This window comes from Mytilus trossulus, chromosome 2 (genome assembly GCF_036588685.1).
Source record: "Mytilus trossulus isolate FHL-02 chromosome 2, PNRI_Mtr1.1.1.hap1, whole genome shotgun sequence".
In the NCBI taxonomy this organism is placed as follows: Eukaryota; Metazoa; Mollusca; class Bivalvia; order Mytilida; family Mytilidae; genus Mytilus; species Mytilus trossulus.
The window spans coordinates 47,238,842-47,261,512 of NC_086374.1; the positions used below are offsets into that span (position 1 = coordinate 47,238,842).

Here is a 22,671-nt window from a genome sequence, read left to right on the forward strand (position 1 = left end):
GATTGCCAATGATACAACTATCCACAAAAGACCAAAATGACACGGACATTAACAACTATAGGTCACCGTACGGCTTTCAAAAATGAGCAAAGCCCATACAGCATAGTCAGCTATAAAAGGCACCAACAAGAAATGTAAAACAATTCAAACGAGAAAACTAACGGCCTTATTTATGTAAAAAAATGAACGAAAAACAAATATGTAACAATAAACAAACGACAACCACTGAATTACAGGCTCCTGAGTTTAGCGAATGCGTTACCCACAAAACGTTTCTTTTTATTCTAATATGTGAGAAACAAATAAAATATTTGACTAGAATTTCACAAGAAAATCTAAGTTGAACAGCACTTAATTCAAATAAAAAAGTCATTGAATATATAATACAAAAAAAACTACAAAGGACAGAATTAATTTAGTTGTACAATACCATACATTATATAAGAAACGTAGAAATCATCGTAGTGAAGCTGAAATACTTAATGCTTTTAAATACAAATGTATGCTTTCGAACGCTCTACTTATTTAGAACACGTTCAGGTCAATATGATCGGCTATATAGTATAGATAAACTGTTCATAAGATGCTCCATACTTTAACCCCTTTATATTTTATTGAACTGTACTTAGCCACAATCTACTATATAATGTCTACTTCATTTCCTGGCAGCGACAAGAACAACTATTTAGCCACGTGGTCGATCGCCATTTAAATTGAAAACAGTTGTTCTGTGTTTAAATGAATGATTTTGAATACATTTATTTCATTTATTGTCAATAATTTATACATTGATAAGTTTGCTTGATATGTTTCCTCGTGTTGTCAAACATTTGTGAAATTTTGCTTGATAAAAACGAACAGAAAAAAATGAATTTTTATTTCATTTGTATTCAACTTTTAATGGAGTATATATTTGATAGTTTTGCCGAAAATGTTGGGAATTTCATGATTAAAAAGGACACAAAATTTCCGTATTTGTCAAATCCGACATACATTACCACTTCAAAATTGGAATGTGCTCTTCAATGTCAGAAGACAAAATGTTGTGCTGCAAGTTATAATGGAGCGACAAATGCATGTTATTTTAATGTAACACATTGTTATTTTGACGTAGAAGCCTCGCCTGGTTGGGAAGTATTACATACGATATTGTAAGTGTGACTTTTCTAAATATACACATTTTAATTTGTCTAAGTTTAATTATTTTGATTTAAGGTTGGTTTTTTCTTTGTTTTATAAATGACTTGTATTCACTATTTATCGACCACACTCCTTGGTCGTCTCAGGAAGCTTGTTTACTATGAATGTGGTAATATAGGAGTTGATAATCAAGTTTGGGTTAAACCAAAAGCTTTCAAAAATTTTTTAATAGTGATATGATTAGAAATAATGTGTCCTTACTAATTCCAAGATACATGTGCCAACACTTCAAACTGCTCAGAGTCTAAAAAGACCAGAGTTTGTGCTGGACCAGTACAATCGAATACATATTTTACTAGATAATAATTTGAAAAAGTTATAAAAAACGATTAAAGTGTACTATCTGAATTTATTCCGAACTGCAAATTCTAGCTTTTCACCCATTTGCAACAATAAATCAAACTACCTAAACACCTGGCATTCTGTAATAGCGGCGTCACACATCAGCGTAAAGCTCCGACGTACGCCGGGCGTGTTCAAAAATCATATACGCTGCCAATACGCTAGTATTTTTTGATGCATTCAACCTGTCAATCATATCTGTAACGTGTGCACAACGAGCTTTAAGCGCGTATTTGGCGTACGAGAAGCGTACCTTAGAATTTTCGGGCGTTCAAGAAACTTTTTTTGGCTTCTGCCTGGTGTTTGTCTCATGTAAATGGAATGCACGCTCAGAAGGAAAAAAAATCTTGAATGTCTTTGAGACGCGTCTATGTTGTATCTTGGACGTTCTATTATGGGGTGTTTACAAACACACCCGCATACGTTAAAGTTAAAGTCGAACGACCTTCAAGCGTATTCAACGTGCCCTAAACGTTTCTCAAACTTATGTGTAGCGTTTTCAACACGCTTGTAGCGTATGTATTACGTGCGTGTAGCGTACAGTTATACGCTAGACATACGCTAGAGCTGGATGAAAATTGTGTATAGCTGCATAGTTTTATGAATATCCAAGTTGTTTCGAAAAAGTTATAGAAAAAAGTAAAGCCGACTATCTGAACGTAATACAAAAATGTGTCTATTAATTAAATGAGTAATTTCACATATTTGAACCAAACTACCAAATCAACTTTAATTTCATTAGATCTATATTAGATTAAGTTAGATGGGCTCATTAAGACCAGTCAAAGCCAAAATTGAAGGTCAGGACTAGTCGGGACTGATCGAGACTGGTCGGGACTGAGTCAAAATAGTTGTGGGGACTAGTCGAGACAGGTCGAGTCCATTTCAGAATACACTAAGAACATCCTGAATAAAGGCAACAGTAGTATACCGCTGTTCAAAACTCGTAAATCTATGGACAAAAAACTAAATTGAGGTAACAAACTAAACCTGAGGGAAACGCATTAAATATAAGAGGAGAACAACGACACACCATTAAAATGTAACACACACAGAAACGGACTATGCATTAGACAAAACCCGATGAAAATAACAAATATAACATCAAAACCAAATACATGAATTTGGGATAGAAAAGTACCGTAACACGTCTTATAGTAATGTGAATTCACACTCAAATATAAGAGAAAACAAACGACACAACGGAAACACAACGTTAAAATGTTACACAAACAGAAACGAACTATGATATAACAATGGCAATTTTCCTGACTTGGTACTGGACTTTTTAAAGATTAAATTGGTGGGTTGAACCTGGTTTTGTGGCATGCCAAACCTCGCACTTTAATGGCAATGTTAAATATGGCATTGAAATGACAACATATTACATGACTACAATACAAATAAATATGAGAACGTATTAGACAAAGAAACACATGATTAATAGATAACAAAAGGCATAAGGTTTACAATTTAATACGCAAAAAACGCGCCTCGTCCACACAAGACTCACCAGTGACGCCCAGATATTAAAGATCGAAAGTGAAAAAAAGTACAAAGTTGTACAGCACTGAAGATCAAAAGTTGAAAAAGGTTGTGTCAATTATGGCTATGTTTTATTTTAAAATTAGACTTATGAAGAAAAGTCGAGACCATAGTCGGGTACAGTTAAGTACTGTCGAGTAAAATGTATGCTTGATTATACTGGTCGAGCACAAAATCTGGTCTTTGTAGACTCTGAGCATTTTGCAGTGCAAGCTCACCACGATTTGACAGAAATTATCGGTTAGAATACTTAAGGATTAATTCAAAAGACGTTAAAGTTTTAAGACCCTGGTTCATTCCCTCTATTCCCACTTATGATAAATCTGGTAAGAAAAGGTAAGATTTTATGTGGGAATAGGAAGAAAACCTGTGCAAACAAGGGATCATACTGTACAATCAATTTTTAATCAACTGTTAATTGAACAGATAATAAGATATTTACAAGTACAAGTTTAAACTATACTTGTCACTAAACGTTAAAGATATCAAATCAATCAATTCTATTGAGCAGATATTTGGCCTGAGAAAATTGACAGTGTTCAACAAGAAAGCATTCATTGTTATTTTTGTTTTGTATTTTAAGTAACAAAAATCAAATAACAAAAAAAAATGATCATTACTAAAATGAACCTTTGCCTATTGGTCCTTAATCCAACTTTGTTCCTCCTCTTCCTGAAATCATCAATTTAGTGGCTGTATTCTTCAAAAGCAAGAAACTTATGTGTTTATTTATCTATTTTGTTTCAGTTTTCAGTAACGGTTTCCTTCATCTATGACCTATTGACCCTAAAGAATAGTTTTCGTTTCACTTTTCCGATTGGTTTAAGTTTTTAAATCCAAAAAGGGAAACTAAAGATTTTACACAGAAAGCTTGTTTGGACCCGTAGACTCAACGACTATAAGCTCTTGACTTTTATCAAGTGGCTGGAAAAAAGTATATGTTGTTCGCTTGCCAATATAACCCAAAAAAAAAGATCGAATACCTAGAATATAATGTCTGCAATTGTTTTGTTTCTTTGTCTTGAATACAATCATACTAGGAGAAGTCCTTTTTTCGCAGATATAAGACACTAATTTTGTTTTCTTTTTAATGTTGAAAGGAAAAAAATACAAATTTAGGAGGGGATGGAATTCAAGATTGTAATGTATTGAATCACCATATTTTTATTTCATTCAACCGAACTGCTTCTGATCGTGAATACAACGAAACCTGTTCAAAATAAATTCCCTGTGTGAAACAGATAAAGTTCAGACAAAGAAGATGTAGGACTTACACATTTTAATTCGCATTTTCAGAATCTAATGCATTCGGGATTATAGTTTTTTTAGTTTGAAAAGCTACATCAAAACGTCGTTATTGGTTTAACGTAATATATCTTATCTTGTTTTGTTACACCAATGTCACTGGTTATGGAGAGGGTTGAGCACAAACTGACAACGTGAAACCCGCAACATTCATTCTATTAGTAGTTAGTAGTCTGTTGTCACTGGTCCATGTCTTTTAAAATTGATTTTGGTATATTGTTTTGTAATAAATCAAGCCGTTAGTTCCCTCAATAATACTATTTTAATATATTATTTTTTTTTAGGTCGGGCCTTTTTTAGCCCACTATATGGTATGAGTTTTCTCATTATTGAAGGTCACACAGTTTCCAATAACTGCTTATATCCACTCAATTTGAACTTTGATGGATAGTTGTTTCATTGGCAATCATACCATATCTAATTATTTTATAATTTATAAACAAGATCAGTTTCTAAATGTTTAGTCGGATTCAATACAGATTTCACTTTTATCCCATCATTTTAAACTATTTGTAAAATTATGGGCAGAGTGAAACCGTTTCATATCTGAGGCATGATATATGTTTCTTATTTCTTTAACTAAATATTAATATTCAAATACTGTAAACTCACAATTTATTTGCGAAGTTTTTATTATTGCGAAGATTGCGATGAGGAAAGTTTAGAAGAATAAGAATTGAAATCGTTAATTCTATTTGAATATGTGTATACATATAAATAAAGAAGGTACGGCAACTGTAAACAAGACACCAAAAGATGTAAAAGGTTAGCAACTATGTAAAGCTTTGATTAATACAAAACCCTCAAAACAACACAAGTCATTAAAGACCAAGAAATGACAAATGTAAAACAACTCACACGAGAAAATAAATGGCCTTATCTTTTGTAATAAAGCATTCGTATTAATCAATATCTTATTTCTATTCAATTTTTTTTCAAATTGCGAAACATATTTCATTTAAAGATAAAAGTATCTTTTTTTTTTAATCTCAAAATCCTTTTAAACTGGAAAGATGAGCACTTAGATTTTTATTCCCCATTTATCTCAAAATAAAGTGTTGCAAAACTTTCTTTGAGTGGCACACGTCCTATACAAATGCATCATCAAGTATTATGACGTAGGTAATGTATGATTACAGTCAAAAGTTCGGATGTCTTTTATCATCAGTAAATGTTATACTTTCTATATTAAATATTGAGTTGTCTCTTATTTCATTTCGTTTTTACACGTGATACGTATTGAAAATGGCAAACCATACATAAATAAATTCACTCTATTTTCAGATCCAAAGTATTCGTCAATGAGCTAAAAACATGGCCAGATGCAGAGGTGATGACTAATATTTAATAAATTATATAACAAACAAATATATTGCACAAAAATTACTTTACACACACAAAATCAAATTGTGAACGAATAAATGAATAATTGTGTCTATTTATATATTTTGTGACCATTTTCTGTAGTCTCAACTCGTCCTTCTTTCCTGTTTTCTTTGATACTCGAAAATTTGGAGCATACCTTATTGATACTGTTTGAAGACCAAAGTAGCCCTCCATCATTAAATGTACATTCCATCATTAAATAAATAAGTTGGTGTATACTATTAGTTATATAGTGTGCTAGTGACCTAATACGGTATATGTGGGGTCAGCAAATTCCATATAGAGTGACAGCGAAGCTCGAATCCTCATATGGAATTTACTGACCCCATGTATGCCGTATTAGGTCACTAGCCCACTATGTAACGAATTTATCTTATCGACTATCTTAACGTTTGAAATTTAGACTAGCGACCTATCAAAAAAAGCAAGCCTTCAATACTGTTAGCCTTCAGACTTTTTCCATTGATTATACAAAAACAGATAACAACAAAAACAACTTGTTAGGTTTAAATGTGTTTTATGAGTTTATTTCAATCTTAATCAGCAATTTTTTCGTCTGTTGAAACCTTTACGATTTTTTCTCAGTACCGTTTTGTTTTTATAAAGAGACGTAACACCACTACTAACCGTATATGAAATGAGCCTCGCCTCCCTGCTATCTTATATGGAATATAAATAAATTCATCATAGATACCAGGACTAAATTTAGTAAAGGGACGTAACACCTCTACTTACCGTGTATGAGATAAGCCCCGCCTCCCTACTAACCTAAAATCAAATATACACTGTCTCCACGAGGGCGCATTTAACCAATCACATTCTTCCTAGAAATGTATAGGAGGTAAGATAAATGTTGATACGACTATGTCATGTTTGGTATTTTCATATGCATTTTTAGGAAGTATTACAATGTATTAGGTTCTCAAAGGCCGTTTGTTATGTTTTAACTAAATATTTCATAGACATAAGTTAAGTAAGATTATCAAATAATGTTTTAGAAGATGACATGTTGAATTTGTTCCTAAATGAGAGAATGTCATAAATTCATAAAAGAAAATCAAAGCTGCAGTCAAATATTTTAATGTTGTCCCTCCTTCTCACAGAAAAGACGTATGATTTATTTCAATGCAATATAACATAGTTTTATTCAGAGGAGATAATGAAAATGAAAATTTATCAAAACTCCAAGAAAAATTAAACAAAGGGACTCAATGACAAGTTAGGAGAAACTCTAGCAGCTCAGAAAGAGATTGAAAATGTATACCCCTTAAGCCCGAAAGACTTTTCAAAGCAGACATCTTCGCGGTCGTAGATCAAATGGACACACAAACAGTTCTTTGTGTGACAAAAAGTCATTTATTTCGTTAGACTATTCTGGTAAAAGGTACAATAAATCATCAGAAGTGAACCAAAAAAAAAGTGGAGTCATTTAGCGGAAATATGTGCGAAGGATTTTCTTTAAAACGTGTTCCCTTTGAGCAAAAATTGAACAAGCTGATTTTAAGGATTGCATTGGAATAATTTCGATTGGATCAGTGTATTCAGACGTATCGTAGATTTGTACCGTGTAGTTTAGCTTTCTTGAAATTATTTAAAGGTTCTTAATGATTAATAATCTTAAATGTTTATATTCGATGAATTTGAGTTCAATACAGGAATGAAGGGGAAAAAACGATGCATGATATGTAGGACACTGAATTCTCCATAACTAAAAGCCACTAGAAACATTTATAAAGTTGTTGGAAGATGTTGTGGTATTGGCTTTATATTAGATATTGATTAGACAATATCCAATTCAACAGGACAACTGTCATGCATTTAAGCTTGAAATGTACGAACAAAAACTTTAAATAGCAATTGTTAAATAAAGGCAACAGTAGCATACCGCTATTCGAAATTCATTATAAATAGAAATTATCTTTTTTTTTATATAATCTTGCTGATAAAAATGTGGTGATAACTCTTGTTTATTATATGGAGCTTGCAACTAAAAGATCAATATTGGAAAAGGTAAAATAACAAAAAATACCAAACTTTAAGGAAAATTCAAATGGCAAAATTAAAATGTTAAACACATAAAAAAAGGAAAATCGCAAAAATACGAGTAAAATTCAATGGGGAAAGTTCTTAATTAAATGTCAAAATCAAAAGTTCAAACACATAGAACGAATGGATATCAACTGTCATATTCCTGACTTGGTACAGGCATTTTCTTTTGTAGAAAATGGTGGATTGAACCATTGATTTTATATCTAGCTTAACATCTCACTTGTATGACAGTCGCATCTAATTCCATTGTATCGACATCGTTGTGCGAAACAAAGACATAGGTATAAATGTCAAATATTCAGCAGTTATCATTATAACCTTTATCAGAAAAAAAAATGTCACAATGAAGCACAAAATGGCATATTGAGCTATATTAGCAAAAATAATGATAAAAACAAGACTACACAAATTTACCTTTGTATAATAACACAAAGACGGGATGTATAAGCTACATGTAAGTATAGAGCCACGTCATATATGTAACAAAAAACATAAAACGGCATATAGACAAAAAAAAATGCAAAAATGAAAGACAAGCAACAAACAAGTTTTTATAATAGCAAATAACGGGATGTATAAGTTCAGAGCTACGCTATATGTATCAAAGAAACACAAACAGACATATAGATAAAGCACATTAGCAAACATGAAAGACAAGAATACGGGAATATCATAAACAATAGTGCCAGAAGCACCACAAGTAGCTTAATCACAATAAAAATCAACAAATATTTAAGAAAGAATGTTTTTTTTGAAAAATGTTTGTTTCCAGGTTTTGGTGAAACAAAATTAATTTGTTTTGGACCTTGAGACAAAAAATTGTTTTTTCACCCTCAGCTGCCACTATATGTAATGCTAAAATTGAAAGAGAAAAATTGTTTTCGGGTTGTCGCTAAAAAAATAGATTGTTCTTCGCCGAAGGCGAAAAAAAAAGTTTTCACAGAAAAAAAAAAACCCATAGCCCCCCCCCCCCCGAATTTCAAATGGTTGCTGCCTTAGTATTCCAAACGATAAAATCAAGGACTGTATCATTTCACCACCGTTTACAATTATTCGGTTTTTATTTATCTGAATTTTAGGTATATTTTTTACAAAAAGTAGTCCCGATTTAATACGTTATTAATAACAGCGTCAGAAGAAGATAATTCTAATGTTTTTTGTTTCAATGCTCCATGAAGCTAATTACCTCATGATCGAATCAAGATCAAATGTGATTGGCGTCTCTTTATACTGTATTTGGCCAAACTTTTAGGAATTTATATCCTCAATGCTTTTCATCTTCCAACTTTATTTGGCCTATTTTCCTTTTTGGAAATCGAGCGTCACTGATGAGTCTTTTGTAGACGAAACGCGCCTCTAGCGTAAATACAAAATTTAATTCTGATATCTATGACGAGGAGTTAATTAACAACCACTGGGTCGATGCAACTGCTGTTGGGGTGTTAATTCCCCAAATGTGTCAACAGCCCAGTAGTCAACACTTCTATGCTGACATGAATTATCAATGATATGGTCATTTTTATAAGTTACCTGTTAACAAAACCTTTGATGTTTTTAAATACTTAGGCTTTTCTACCTCAGGAATATATTACATTATCTTTATTTACCAAAACTTTAAGGAGTTTTGGTCGTCAATGATCTTCAACTTCGTACTTCATGTGGCCTTTTAACTCTTTTTTAATTCGAGCGTCACTGATGAGCCCTTAATACTGGTATTTATGATGATTTAAGTTAGTTCTTTTACCGTTACGTCCTTTTAAAACGTCACATGTAAGCCGTGACAGCATCTGTGTCCATGGACACATTTTTCATTATTATTTTGGCGCATTATACACTATTTCACCAAAGACGATTTATGGGGAACTTATACAAATAAAAGTGGTGTCAATTAAACCTTATGGTAAAACCATCTTTTATTCAAATCTTTTGTTGCATATACAGTACGGATAAATAATTGGGAGTATTCAGACGCCTGACCTATAGATATGAATTAACTGCAGTTTTCAATGAAATTCTTCTTTTTGTCGTACATAGGCACACTGTATTTCCTTTGGAGGACACCTTGCCAAGGTTTTGAAACCTGCTGATGATGAGTTAATTAAAAGCCTCATACCTGGTAGGTTTTGTCTATGAAATATTACTTTATAATACTTTTAAATACACTAGTTTTGGAGAGGATTGGTTGCATTATTCTTAACAACCAAAGTATATAAAAATTAAAAAAACAAATACTTACAATTGTTGTAACAACTGTTGTGAGCCATTTTGAATACACCAAATATTTTTCCGACAAACATTTTTATTTCAATATTATTACTCCGTACATGTTTTCAATGGAAACACATATAAAGAACTCTTATCAACTTTAAAACTAAGGAAGCTACACTTTCATATGATTTGCTTTTGTTTATGAAATATTTATAGATATAATATCGTAAAGACTTTTTTTTATTAAGTAAACTCATCATATATAGATACCAGGATAACAAAAATATTTACGCAAGACGCGCATTTCGTCTACAAAAGACTCATCATTGACGCTCGAATTAAAAACAGTTAAAAAGGAAACAAAATGGACGAAGTTGAAGAGTATTGAGTACCAAAATTCCTACAAGTTTTGCCAAATACGACTAAGGTAATCTATTCTTGAGGCCGAAAATCCTTAGTATGTAATTAGTTCACTGATGTTTAAACCTAAATAATCGATTAAGACATAAATCTATGTAACATAAACACATAAAATCAGCGATTCACAAAAACTCTCAAAGGAGCACAACCGGTAAAGTGTCATCGTCTACTCATGCATCATATGTCATATGCATGCGAATCTACACTAAGTCCAACTGTCATGATCCGAAAAAGAACACAATCCATGAACTTATAGTTTAGACTTCTATAATGTTATCTTAGAACATAAGTAACAGTTCATAACGAGAACTGTTAGAATATATATAAAGGGATAATGAAAGACCATAAGTTATAGCAAAGCAGATAGCAGATAAAAATTCGGTCATTAGTCCCATTATGAGAAAGGGGAATTGATTTAATACTGCAAATGACTGTTTTAATGATTGGTCATCCGTTAGAGCAATATAATAATTTCTTATTGGTCAATTCGTCATCAATGAAATCATGACAGGAAACTCAAGCCCTGTACTAACATATACAATAAAGTTATAGTAAACACAAATAGTTCATTCAGACATTGATTAGCCAGCACAATGTATGGATATTAGGATTATTTAGGTATCAATGGTTTATTTTTCATTCTCGTGCTTACACCGTTACGAATAAATGATCATGAATCATTTTAAACCCTTACTTCTTTGTATTATGAGCAATAAAATTTATAAACAAAATCAAATTTAATTAACAATGATTTAGATATTCAACTTATGCTTCTGCTTTCAGAAGGGGTTAATTATGTTTGGATCGACGGTTCTGATGAAGGAAAAGAGGGTAACTGGACATGGAATAACCCAATGGAGAATATTTTACTTGATTATTGGGGTTTTAACAGACCTGATAACTCCGGTAGTGGTCAGGATTGTATGATTTACCGTTATTTCAGTGGTGAATATCTATGGGACGACCGTGAATGTACTGATAATGACTATCCATTTATTTGTGACATATGATGATTTATGTGTCACAATTTCTTGGATAGAATGTTGATATAGACATCTTTACTTGATAAGAATCTATGCTGGAATGCCTTAGACTATACATCACATTATCATCATCGTCATTTGTAATTGAAACAGAAGACTAAAGACGAAATACATTGTCTAAAAATAATAAGTGCTTATATGATATAAAGCTCACTGGCACTTTCCGTTTTGAGTTTTCCTCAGAGTTCGGTATTTTTTCTATTTCTATTATCACCTGTTAATTGACAATTTGCAAATGTATTGTAAATGACTGCTTTTCAACATTAGTACACTTATTTTTATTCAAGGAGTGAAACTGACACAACTAAATATTGATAGGTACGCTTGGAAGAATAATGTTTGCTAACGTAAACATTCATTGCTCTACGTATATATTTTTTGTAAGGTAAAATAGAGTTTAACAGTAGATGACACTTCGCACCCAGTGCTTGAATTGGGTAATTCTTGTTAAAAAACTGAAAGGTTGTTGTACACTGCAATATCATCTGCTTTGCTTCTCAGTAGGTTTTCATAGTAACGGCAAAGCAAAACCAGTGTTCTGCAAACATGACGAAACGTGTATGCAAAGGTAATGCATAGAAAGAAATTTAAATGGTAGTCCATATGCAAAGTCAAAATCATAACGAAGACATTTAAAAATTAAATTGCAAGATCTACATGTAAAAACTTTAAACTTAATGAATTACATGTTCTGTCAAACAAAAAAAAATATTAAAATAAGGCGATGTTAATGCCTGCAATTGAGACGATTATATACCACAGACACAAACGCATGCAAATGTTTTCAACTGTAACATCTATAAGTCACCGTATTACAACTACGAAAATCGAATTGATATAATGATTTTACAACAAGAGATGAATAATTAAAATCTCGTGATCGGTCGCACGTATCAAATATCCTTAATGCAATTACTTTGATGTGTACTGTTAATAACTACTAATTAGTAGCTTTTTAAAAAATTCTAATTTTTAAATTTGATTGAAATCTATGACATTTGTATAATTTTTATGCTGCAATTTGAACACTGATGTCTTTATCTATCAAAAATTGTAACACAGGAATTTTATGCTGTAGTTTGATTTCTTATAACCTCACTTTTCCTAACAATATGTGGTGTGTTTGAGGAATTTAAGTTTAATGTTTGTGTTATGGTTTTCCTTATGTTTTGAAGGGCTCCGTAAGCCTCGCTCTTCCTTAATAACTAAGATTCGTACTAAAAGTTGATAATTTTCTGAAATTAATCTGATCGTGTATATCTGTCTGAAAAGATACATATGATCAGATATGAAAACAATATCATAAATGTGACTAGCCATGAGACTTTGAGTCCAAATGAGGTCCATGGTGCAAAGTGTCTTTTTTATGCAATAAATACCTATATATAAGTGAAACAATACTGCAACGTTTTAGAGTGATGTGGACTGTAGCTTTTACGAAACGGCCTTTTGTAATTTCCTATTATCTTATCCAGTAAATACAATTCATTGTGCTTAAAGTATCAGGAATGTTACACCAGCATATGGAGTATATGTGATTGATACGTAACTCTAGAGCTAGCTCAAAGTACGTTGATTTTGTTGAACGAGGAATACTGCTTTCTCAAAAGTTGCTAAGATAGGGCTATGAATCAATCAAACTAAGGTCATCAAGAAATTTTACCCTTCCGGAGCACCAGGTTTCACTCCCGGTTTTTAGTGAAGTTCGTGTTGTTTCTTATCTATTATTTATAACTTGTGATGTAAATGTATCTTGGTTTAACGAGTCTTGTATCTGGTAACTTGAGAAATCTTTAGATAAACTATGGTTAGAATGATAGCAAATTACAGAGTTAGCTCCTCTTAATTGTTAATTTCTAGTGCATTGTAACCAAATTGTATCTTCAATTACCAGAACAGGACCAGGAAACGAATGGTAAATTTTTGCATCATCATATATTTTGAACATAAATTAATGTCAACTTGAGTGGGTTTTTGTTTGTCATGTTTTCACCACTGCCTGATTACTAGATAGACTATCACTTAAGCATCTACATCATAGGGTGTTTTTTCTTATATAGTTTTTCAATATCATAGTCGATTAAAATATGTTAGCCTTTGATCCCCAGCAAGTTGTCAAAATATTAAAAAGTAAATGTTAGTAATATGAATCAGTGTATTAATCTGTAACTTGTAAAGGTTATATCATTTAATATACTGTTCTTTTCGAAAAAAAATATCACATTTCGGTTGTTTTTTGTTGGTTTTTTTTTAATATGTGTGGGTATCAAGAATACGCCAACATGACAGCAGCCGTACACACAGAAAACAAAATACATATACCTAAACATGCTGTCGACTTAACATGTTTATCTTAACTTCCTTTGCTTTCGATCGTGTCGAATTTAAAAAAAAATAATGATTGAACAGAATAACAAGTAGCTTTACTGTTCACATCAATTTCCATAATGACAAAAGACCAGCTATGTCTTTGAAAATCAACATATATATTTAGCTTTGTTAAAAGATCAAACAGCATAAATCTGTATAGGAAAAGATCTATATTTTATAGTCACTTATAGTCAATAAATAGTTATCAAAGTTTCCTGATTTATTATTGAATAACGCCAGACGAGCATTTCAAAAAGTTGTGCAAAATACGGCTATCTATGCCTGGGATAAGAAAATCTTTAGTTCTTCGAATAATAAAGAGTAACAGTAAATTTATAGAAATGACCATATAATTGATATGCATGTCAACATCGAAGTGCTGACTTATGATACCCTGTGGAACTAAATGTTTACCAGCAGTGACATATACCCAGTGGTGTAAATTAAGAAATAGTTGATGCAAGCTATACTGTATTGTAGTTTTAACATGGGTAGGTATTAAATTCGTGATTATTTTGGCCAGATCGATAGTGTGGGCTAATAAAATACGAATATAATGCCTATTCAGGTTGAAGATACAATAAAGTATAACTTGCATCAATTATTTCGATTCTGATTAGGACACCTAAGGTAATTATCATGTCTGATGTGCATAATAGAGGGACAAAATATATCAGAGGGACAGTCAACCTCATAAATCGAAAATAAACTGACAACGCCATTGTGTAAACTGTAGAGCGTTTGCGTAGGCTCGTCCATGAACCTCCTATTTTGTTTTAAAAAAAAAACCAATCGACTGTGAGTTTTTAGAGGGAGGAGTTTGAACAGCCAGCATGAACGGTTGTTGTATTTCGGTCTAATATGTAAATTACGAAATACAACACATTACAGTCATGATAAATGAAAAAGTAACAACATAGGCATATCTTAAGAGATTGGAAGTGTTTTAAATTGAGAAAATATATTAAATGCATGCCAATTTGATAAAATACATTATTATGCAATAATTAATATACGCAAGTAAAAACAACTTTTATTGCATTTAGAGCATAGGCTAATTCACAAAAGCGAAAGAAGCACGTCATATTAAGAATAGTTTTCAAAGGTACCAGGCTTATAATTTAATACGCCAGACGCACGTTTCTTTTACATAAAACTAATCAGTGACGCTCAGATCAAAATAGTAAAAAAGCAAAACAAGTACAAAGTTGAAAAGCATTAAAGACCCAAAATCCCAAACATTTGTGCAAAATACGGCAAAAAACAAAAAATACAACCAAAAAAAAAATCATAAAAAAAGTATAAAAATAAATTCAAAACAAGCAATAACGGTGCTATCATACTTTCGTTAATATTTATATACATGGTTGAAATTAAGTAAAGGTAAGACATGTTAGACGAGTTCGTTCATATTTATTTATATAAAATTCCTAACCTTTGAAGAACATCATATTTTTTAAACAAACAAAGGAATTTGTGGTGATAATTTTTGTACAATTCATCAAAACATATTTTGAAGTGTAAATTCTAAATCGTATCTTCTCCCTTATTTATCAACGAGTATTTGGTTAATTTTCCAAATTCATCAATCTTTGAAAGATCTTTTAATATAATTATCCAATTATCATCCTTGATCGATTTTAACAAGTATACAACTGTCTTGTCAATTGTATTCGTTGCCTGTACATCTCGAGGTTGTTAAAGAAATTTTAATATGATGATCCTTGTTTATGTATGTCTTATGGCTTTTAAAATACGAACAACTGATAGCTTTCTACAAAGACAAACGGGTCATTTTAAAGTAGAACAGTATAAAAGATTCACTTCAATTATAGACAAGAAGTTGCGCGCAATATCAGTAAAACAGTGTGCTGTACACTGCCTAACAAATGGATGTTGTGCTGCTAGTTACAATAATGTTACAAACACATGTTATATGGAAATAGTCAATTGTTTCTATCATACTAACTGGACGGAAAAATGGGATCTGATTGTTCCAAATTTGTAAGTGTTGACTTCAAGGTACTGTTTATTGTTAGTGTTTTATGTTATGTTGTCCATTTCGTATTAATACAAATTGTTAATTGATAAGTTTCTGTAAAACAGTTTTAATAAATACATATTTACCCAAATATTTTTACTTAAAAGCTTGTTAATTGCACCTTAATGACAAAAATAAGTTTATTTAATTTCTGATGTTATCTCCTTCTATCATAAACACGGTCGTGAACAATGAATGTTTCAAATATTTCAATGGTATTTATCTACACACAAAAAATAAAAAGTGAAATAGCTGCATGAAAGCCATGTGTTTCATTTTGAAATTTTAAATTAAGCCAATAATAAAATGATAAAATATAAAACAAATTCAAGAGAAATATTTGGAATGTAGAAAATATTATAAAAGAAATGTTCAGTTTATCCCTTAAAAAATAGAAACAAATAAGGGAACCTTTGTGATTGAATCTATGAAGGTATGTGCAAACATGTAGTAACGTGCTGGATTTTTCACATTGTATATATGGTATCATGCAATTGGTCATTCAGTGTTTTACCTGCGTTATATTACAATAAAGTCATTCAAAAATATCAATAACCTTTTCAGAAGTGAACGGCATTGAACTCATACGGTGCTGCAAATCAAAGAAAAAATAATATGTTGATGTAAATGATTCACTAGGTTTTACTTTTGAATTAGTCAATATTTACTCAGTTGTAAAAGAAAATCCTTTATCTTATCTAAATTAACAGAAACGTACTGCTATTCAATTATTGCCTTCCCGTACTTTTATTCGCAGATCTTTATTTGCCGATACATTGTTCGTTTGTGGTAACCTTGGCAACTAACCCTTGTGCCTGAACTCCAGAACCCCGAGGCGCAAGCTCAAAGGAAAACTCGTGATTTAAACAAATGTGCACTGGAAGGTAGATAGTGCCTATAGGTTCTGAAAGAGATCATGTATTCCACCAATATATTTTACACTTGTTTCGACAAAGAAAGATTAGCAATTAGAAACCCAACGAAATTAAATTTGAAAACAACTAACATTGTTCTATCAACTCACATATTTTTCACGTGCTATATGATACAGTGACAATTGATTAACAAGTACATGATCGAGTTCTTTAACCAACAAAACTCTCAAGTTCATTAGCAGTTTGAGTTCTCGGTCAATAATCCCTAAATGAAATTTTGATGAAACACAAGGAAATAGTTTTAAAAGTGTGTATCATACAAAGAAGGTACCTGCTTCAACATCAAAGAAAACGAAGAAAACTTGCCCTCATTATACTGGATACCTAAATTACACAAAACTCCATATAAAGAACGATACATAGCTGGGTCTTCAAAATGTTCGACTAAACATCTTTCTAAAGTATTGACTACTATTTTTCTACAGTTAAAGATGGGTTGCAAAAATATTGTGAGGAGATATATTCTACCAGTGGTGTTAACCAGATGTGGATTCTCAAAAATTCGAAAGATCTACTGATTAACCTTCGATCACAATCTTTGCAATTTTGCAGCAACATAAAAACTTTTGATTTTTCTACGCTATATACTACTATTCCCCATGCTCAGTTGAAAGATCGACTTCACCATCTCATAAAACAAAGCTTTTTCTATAAAATGGGAATCGTAGATACAAATTTCTTGTTTTGGGATACAATAATTCATATTTTGTAAAGAATTACACTGAATCTTCCAGAAAATATACTGAAGATGATAGTATTAAAATGCTGGACTTTTTGATCGACAATATATTTGTTGAGTTTGGAGGATTTATATTTCAACAGACAGTCGGTATTCCAATGGGTACTAATTGTGCACCCCTGTTGGCTGATTTGTTTTTGTATTCGTATGAAGCAGAATTTATTCAGAACCTTCTAAAAGACAAAAAGAAGAAGCACCTTGCGAAATTCTTTAATTTTACTTTCCGATATATTGATGATGTTTTATCATTGAACAACCCATACTTCAGCCAATACTTACATCTCATATATCCTAGTGAACTTGCAATTAAGGATACTACTGATACTAGAAGGACTGCTTCATACCTTGATCTTTTCTTCAATATTGACGTAGATGGACGACGTCACACGAAAATCTATGATAAACGGGACGATTTCAACTTCCCAATTATCAATTTCCAATTTCTTAGCAGTAACATACCCTCTGCCCCTTCGTATGGTGTTTACATATCACAATTGATACGTTATTCACGTGCTTGTTCACACTATACGGACTTCATATACAGGAGCGTGCTCCTTACGCAGAAACTGCTCCGACAAAGTTATGAGGAGGACAGATTAAAATTGACACTCCGTAAATTTTATGGACACCATCACGAATTGGTGGATCCATATGATATCTCTTTAACCAAACTAGCTAAGGACATTTTTACCACATGGTAGATTGTGGTTTGTCATTATGTCGTCTAATCTTTTAATTACCATACGTGACTTATTCCCGATTGTGACTGTTTTGCTGAATGTGAATTCGTATTACTATAAGACGTGTCTCTGTACTTGTTTATCCCAAATTCATGTATTTAGTTTACATGTTTAATGTTATATTTGTAATTCTCATCGGATTTTGTCAAATGTGTTGACGTCTTTTTATTATATTTAGGTGTTACGGATAGAAAAATCAATCACCGCCTTTATTAATTATATTTAATTTTGTACGATTAATTACGTTTGAAGTTGGATTCATAACAAACTGGACATATATATATTACAGTTAATTGCTATAAATAAGTAGTGCAATATGCATTTTGTTTTAATGAATTATCAGTATTTAGTTCTAATATAATCTTAAAGCAATCCTAATTCTATAAACTTTTTGAATTATAGTTTTTCATGTGTGACGTCATGCTGTTTCTAAATTTCATAAATTAAAATGTGGCATAACGTTTGCCTTTTCGCCATCGTATGTGACGTCATTTTTTTAATTGCGTTGACGCCTGGACTCATTCGGGTGTTTCTATGCTGTATTGAACTTGGCATCATGTAATTGGGTTTAGTTTTCTGTAATAAGTTAATACTTCAGTTTCATTATGAATATATCTTTCACATTCATTTGTTAAAATTTACTGTTTGCAATAGCATGAATCGTTCTATATAATAGTGTTCTTATCCCGGGTATAAAAATAATGCCGTATTTGGCAAAACCTTTTCAACTTTTGATCTTCAGTGCTGTACAACTTTGTACTTTTTTCACTTTCGATCTTTTATATCTGGGCGTTATGTATTCGGGTTTAGTTTTCTGTAATTAGTTAATACTTCAGTTTCATTATGTATATCTCTTTCATATTCATTTGATAATATTTACTGTTTGCAATAGCATGAATTGTTCTATATAATAAGAATGTTCTTATCCCGGGCATACAAACAATGCCGTATTTGGCAAAACCTTTTCAACTTTTGATCTTCAGTGGTGTACAACTTTGTACTTTTTTCACTTTCGATCTTTTATATCTAGGCGTCACTGGTGAGTCTTGTGTGGACAAGACGCGTTTTTTGCGTATTGAATTTTAAACCTGATGCTTTTTGTTATCTATTAATCATGCTTTTCTTTGTCTAATGTGTTCTCCTTTTTATTTGTATTGTAGTCCTGTAATATTATGTTGTCATTTCAATGTTATATTTAACTTTGCCATTAAAGTGCGAGGTTTGGCATGCCATAAAACCAGGTTCAACCCATCACTTTTATTCCCCTTTAAAAGTGTCCTGTACCAAGTCAGGAAGATGGCAATTGTTATAATATTGTTCGTTTCTGTGTGTGTTGCATTTTAACGTTGAGTCGTTTGTGTTTTCTCTTATTTTTTAAATATTGAGATAAGACGTGGCACGGTACTTGTCTATCCCAAATTCATGTATTTGGTTTTGATGTTATATTTGTTATTCTCGTGGTGTTTTGTCTGTTGCTTGGTCCGTTTCTGTGTGTGTTGCGTTTCGGTGTTGTGTCGTTGTTCTCCTCTTATATTTAATGCGTTTCCCTCGGTTTTAGTTTGTTACCCCGATTTTGTTTTTTGTCCATGGATTTATGAGTTTTGAACAGCGGTATACTACTGTTGCCTTTATTTATTCATACCACTCTATGTGTAAATAATATATAAAGATAATAATTCACTGCTGTTGCTTAATTTAAAAGAACAAGGTATTTTTTTAGGATTTTCATTTTTTTTTTAATTATGAAATATAAACTGCTTTGACGGTGATGATGTAAGAAAATTAAGAATCAGTTATCTTGAAAACTTAAAAAAGTGGAACATGTTTAATAGCTAAAAAAAGTTTGTGTGAACTTTTCTGTGAAAGAAAATCCTTAATATTCTTGAAATCTTCATAAATGTACTACTGCGACATTTTCCACCATGCAATGAGCTTAACTACAATTTCGGTTAGATTAAAGCGCAAGTGCGAGTGAAAAATCATGATGAAAGAATAAACCAAATATGCACTGAAAGGTTAATATAAATAACAGATTCCTAATAAAAAAATAAGCTAATTTTGATATGAGTACAACAAATCAGCTTAAAACTGTTAAGGGCAGTCGAACGCATGGAAAAGATGTTACAAAAATATAATAATCAGTGTACTGTGTTTATTGCTGAACAATGTACACGATCCTGTAAACATTGGCAACGAACTGGAAATTTAATTACTTTAAAATCAACAACCACTGACTAAAACATCATTTGTCAATAATACTTTATAGTTTCGTTATAAATATTGAAAACAAAAATACATACAGGAGTTAGGCCGTGTTTTAATGTAGTGTGCACTAGTTTCATATTAAATTTGTTCACATCTATACATCATGTTTAGCTACCTGTACATAAGTTTTGTTCACACTTGTAAACAAAATGCCATTTGAATGTTCATTACGTAGAACAGAATTCAAATTTTCGAACAACTTTTCTAGCAGTTAGGGAACGACAATTTGACTTTAAAAACAAAAGGGGGGGGGGGGGGGGGGGGTGTACCACAATTTGATTTAAAAAATCGAGAAATAAAGATGATTAGAATGAACAAATATTCTGAATCCAAAATTTCCCCATACATTATAGTGTCAAATATTGAATTGGTACCAAAGAAAATAAAATATAAACTTTCGCGCTTGAAAAAATTCTGACTCAGAAACCCCCTTTTTTTGAAGTAAAGTAGTTGCTTCTTTAAGAAAGTCATTTTGGACGATTTACAGTAGTTTAAAGATGTCTCGATTGCGCATTAAAAACGTAGGCTGCATCAGTTTGCTGACTTGCTTACAGACCAGACGAAGAAATAGAATTGCGATGTTAAGGATCACTACATTTCTATCTTTTCTGTTTGTTTCAAATGGTATTTTTTCACTAAGGAGTATTTAGCAAAAGGAGGGGACTAAGATTTTTTTTTCTAACTGTATTTTAACGAATCTGAGATATGACTTAAACAAACAATAAACCTCACCCTTTTTCAGTAATGCATTTATGAGTGAATCGTTGTTTAAGAAAAATACTAGTGGCAAATATTTCTGCCAGTGTGTACGTCAAGTCGATTCGGGACGACCTTTTCAAGTGAATTATGTGTTCGGCAATGATGATGGATAAGTCTTGTCCGTCTTGATAAGGAATAATAAGGATACGTAAAGTGTTTTATAACAAATAAATATATCAAGTTAAGACAAATATTTCTGCAAAGAACTTTATTAATAAGTGTAAAAAGTATCAATTTTATATAAAAATCGCTTCTTTGTTTTTAATATACATGGGAAAATTAAAGTTCTGAATGCCTAGTTTTGTGTACACTTAACCTACACAAGGCCTTCATCGACTATCGCCTGCATTTAGACAAAACATGATTTACACTACTTTTATACATTGAGTTTTATCAATGAGAACGTAATTATGTTTAGTTTATGTGTGAGTCACACTAACACAAAACCGAGTTTAGGTCAATGTGAACACGGCCTTAGTTTAGTATAATTACATGCATTGGTTTATGTGAATTTTAATACAAATCATCTGAAAGCAGTGTAATGTGTACATCATCACAATGTACCTTTTCACAATGTTAATTTTATAAAACTCAGTAAAACATGACTTCCCCATAATACGTTGATGAAAAGGAAAACAGAGAGATGCATCTGTAACTTTTATAAATTGACAAAAAAAACATTTAAAACTAATTATATTTAGACAGTCATAAAACCAAACAAATTTGGGTGATAAAAATATAAGAGATCCGGTATTTGTTTTTAATGAATTCAATGTTTTATATGCAGCGATACATGAGTTAACTGAAGTAAATTTAGCTCTCCACAGAAAAGTTATCTTACATCACTCATCAAACCAAACATCGATATGTTTTATATGCATATACTGATGAGGGAATTTAGAATTGTCCTCGAATTTCGGTATTTTTGTTATTTTATTTGATAGGACCATGTTCTTCGTTGGTAAGTCATGTAAAAGGTAAAATCACAAAAATAGTAAACTTCAAGGAAAATTTAAGATGGGAAAGTCCAAAATCAACTTGCAAAATCAAAACCTCAGACACGTCAAACGAATGGACCATACCTGTTAATTTCCTGACTTGGTGCAGGCATTTTTTATGTAGAAAATGGTGGATAAAACCTGTTTTTATACACCTATCATTGTATGACAGTCACATACAATTCCATTATATTAACGACGATGTTTGAACAAGCAGTGTACAATATTGTAAGGGTACTCTACATGCATGCTTGCTGTATGAGAAAAGGTTTACTCAGTTATTTTGATATCGGATTACATCTTAATAATTAATAATATCTAAAATT

The 22,671-nt window shown here is 31.7% G+C and overlaps 1 protein-coding gene across 1 annotated transcript; it reads left to right on the forward strand.

Moving 5' to 3' along the window:
- The first annotated feature begins 868 nt into the window (after nucleotides 1-868).
- LOC134705185 (C-type lectin galactose-binding isoform-like) lies at nucleotides 869-13,595 on the forward strand. The gene is made up of 4 exons (XM_063563942.1): nucleotides 869-1,151; nucleotides 5,677-5,722; nucleotides 9,862-9,943; nucleotides 11,239-13,595. The coding sequence occupies exons 1-4, from the start codon at nucleotides 901-903 to the stop codon at nucleotides 11,463-11,465; spliced, it is 606 nt and encodes a 201-aa protein (XP_063420012.1). The 5' UTR covers nucleotides 869-900; the 3' UTR covers nucleotides 11,466-13,595.
- The last annotated feature ends 9,076 nt before the right edge of the window (nucleotides 13,596-22,671 follow it).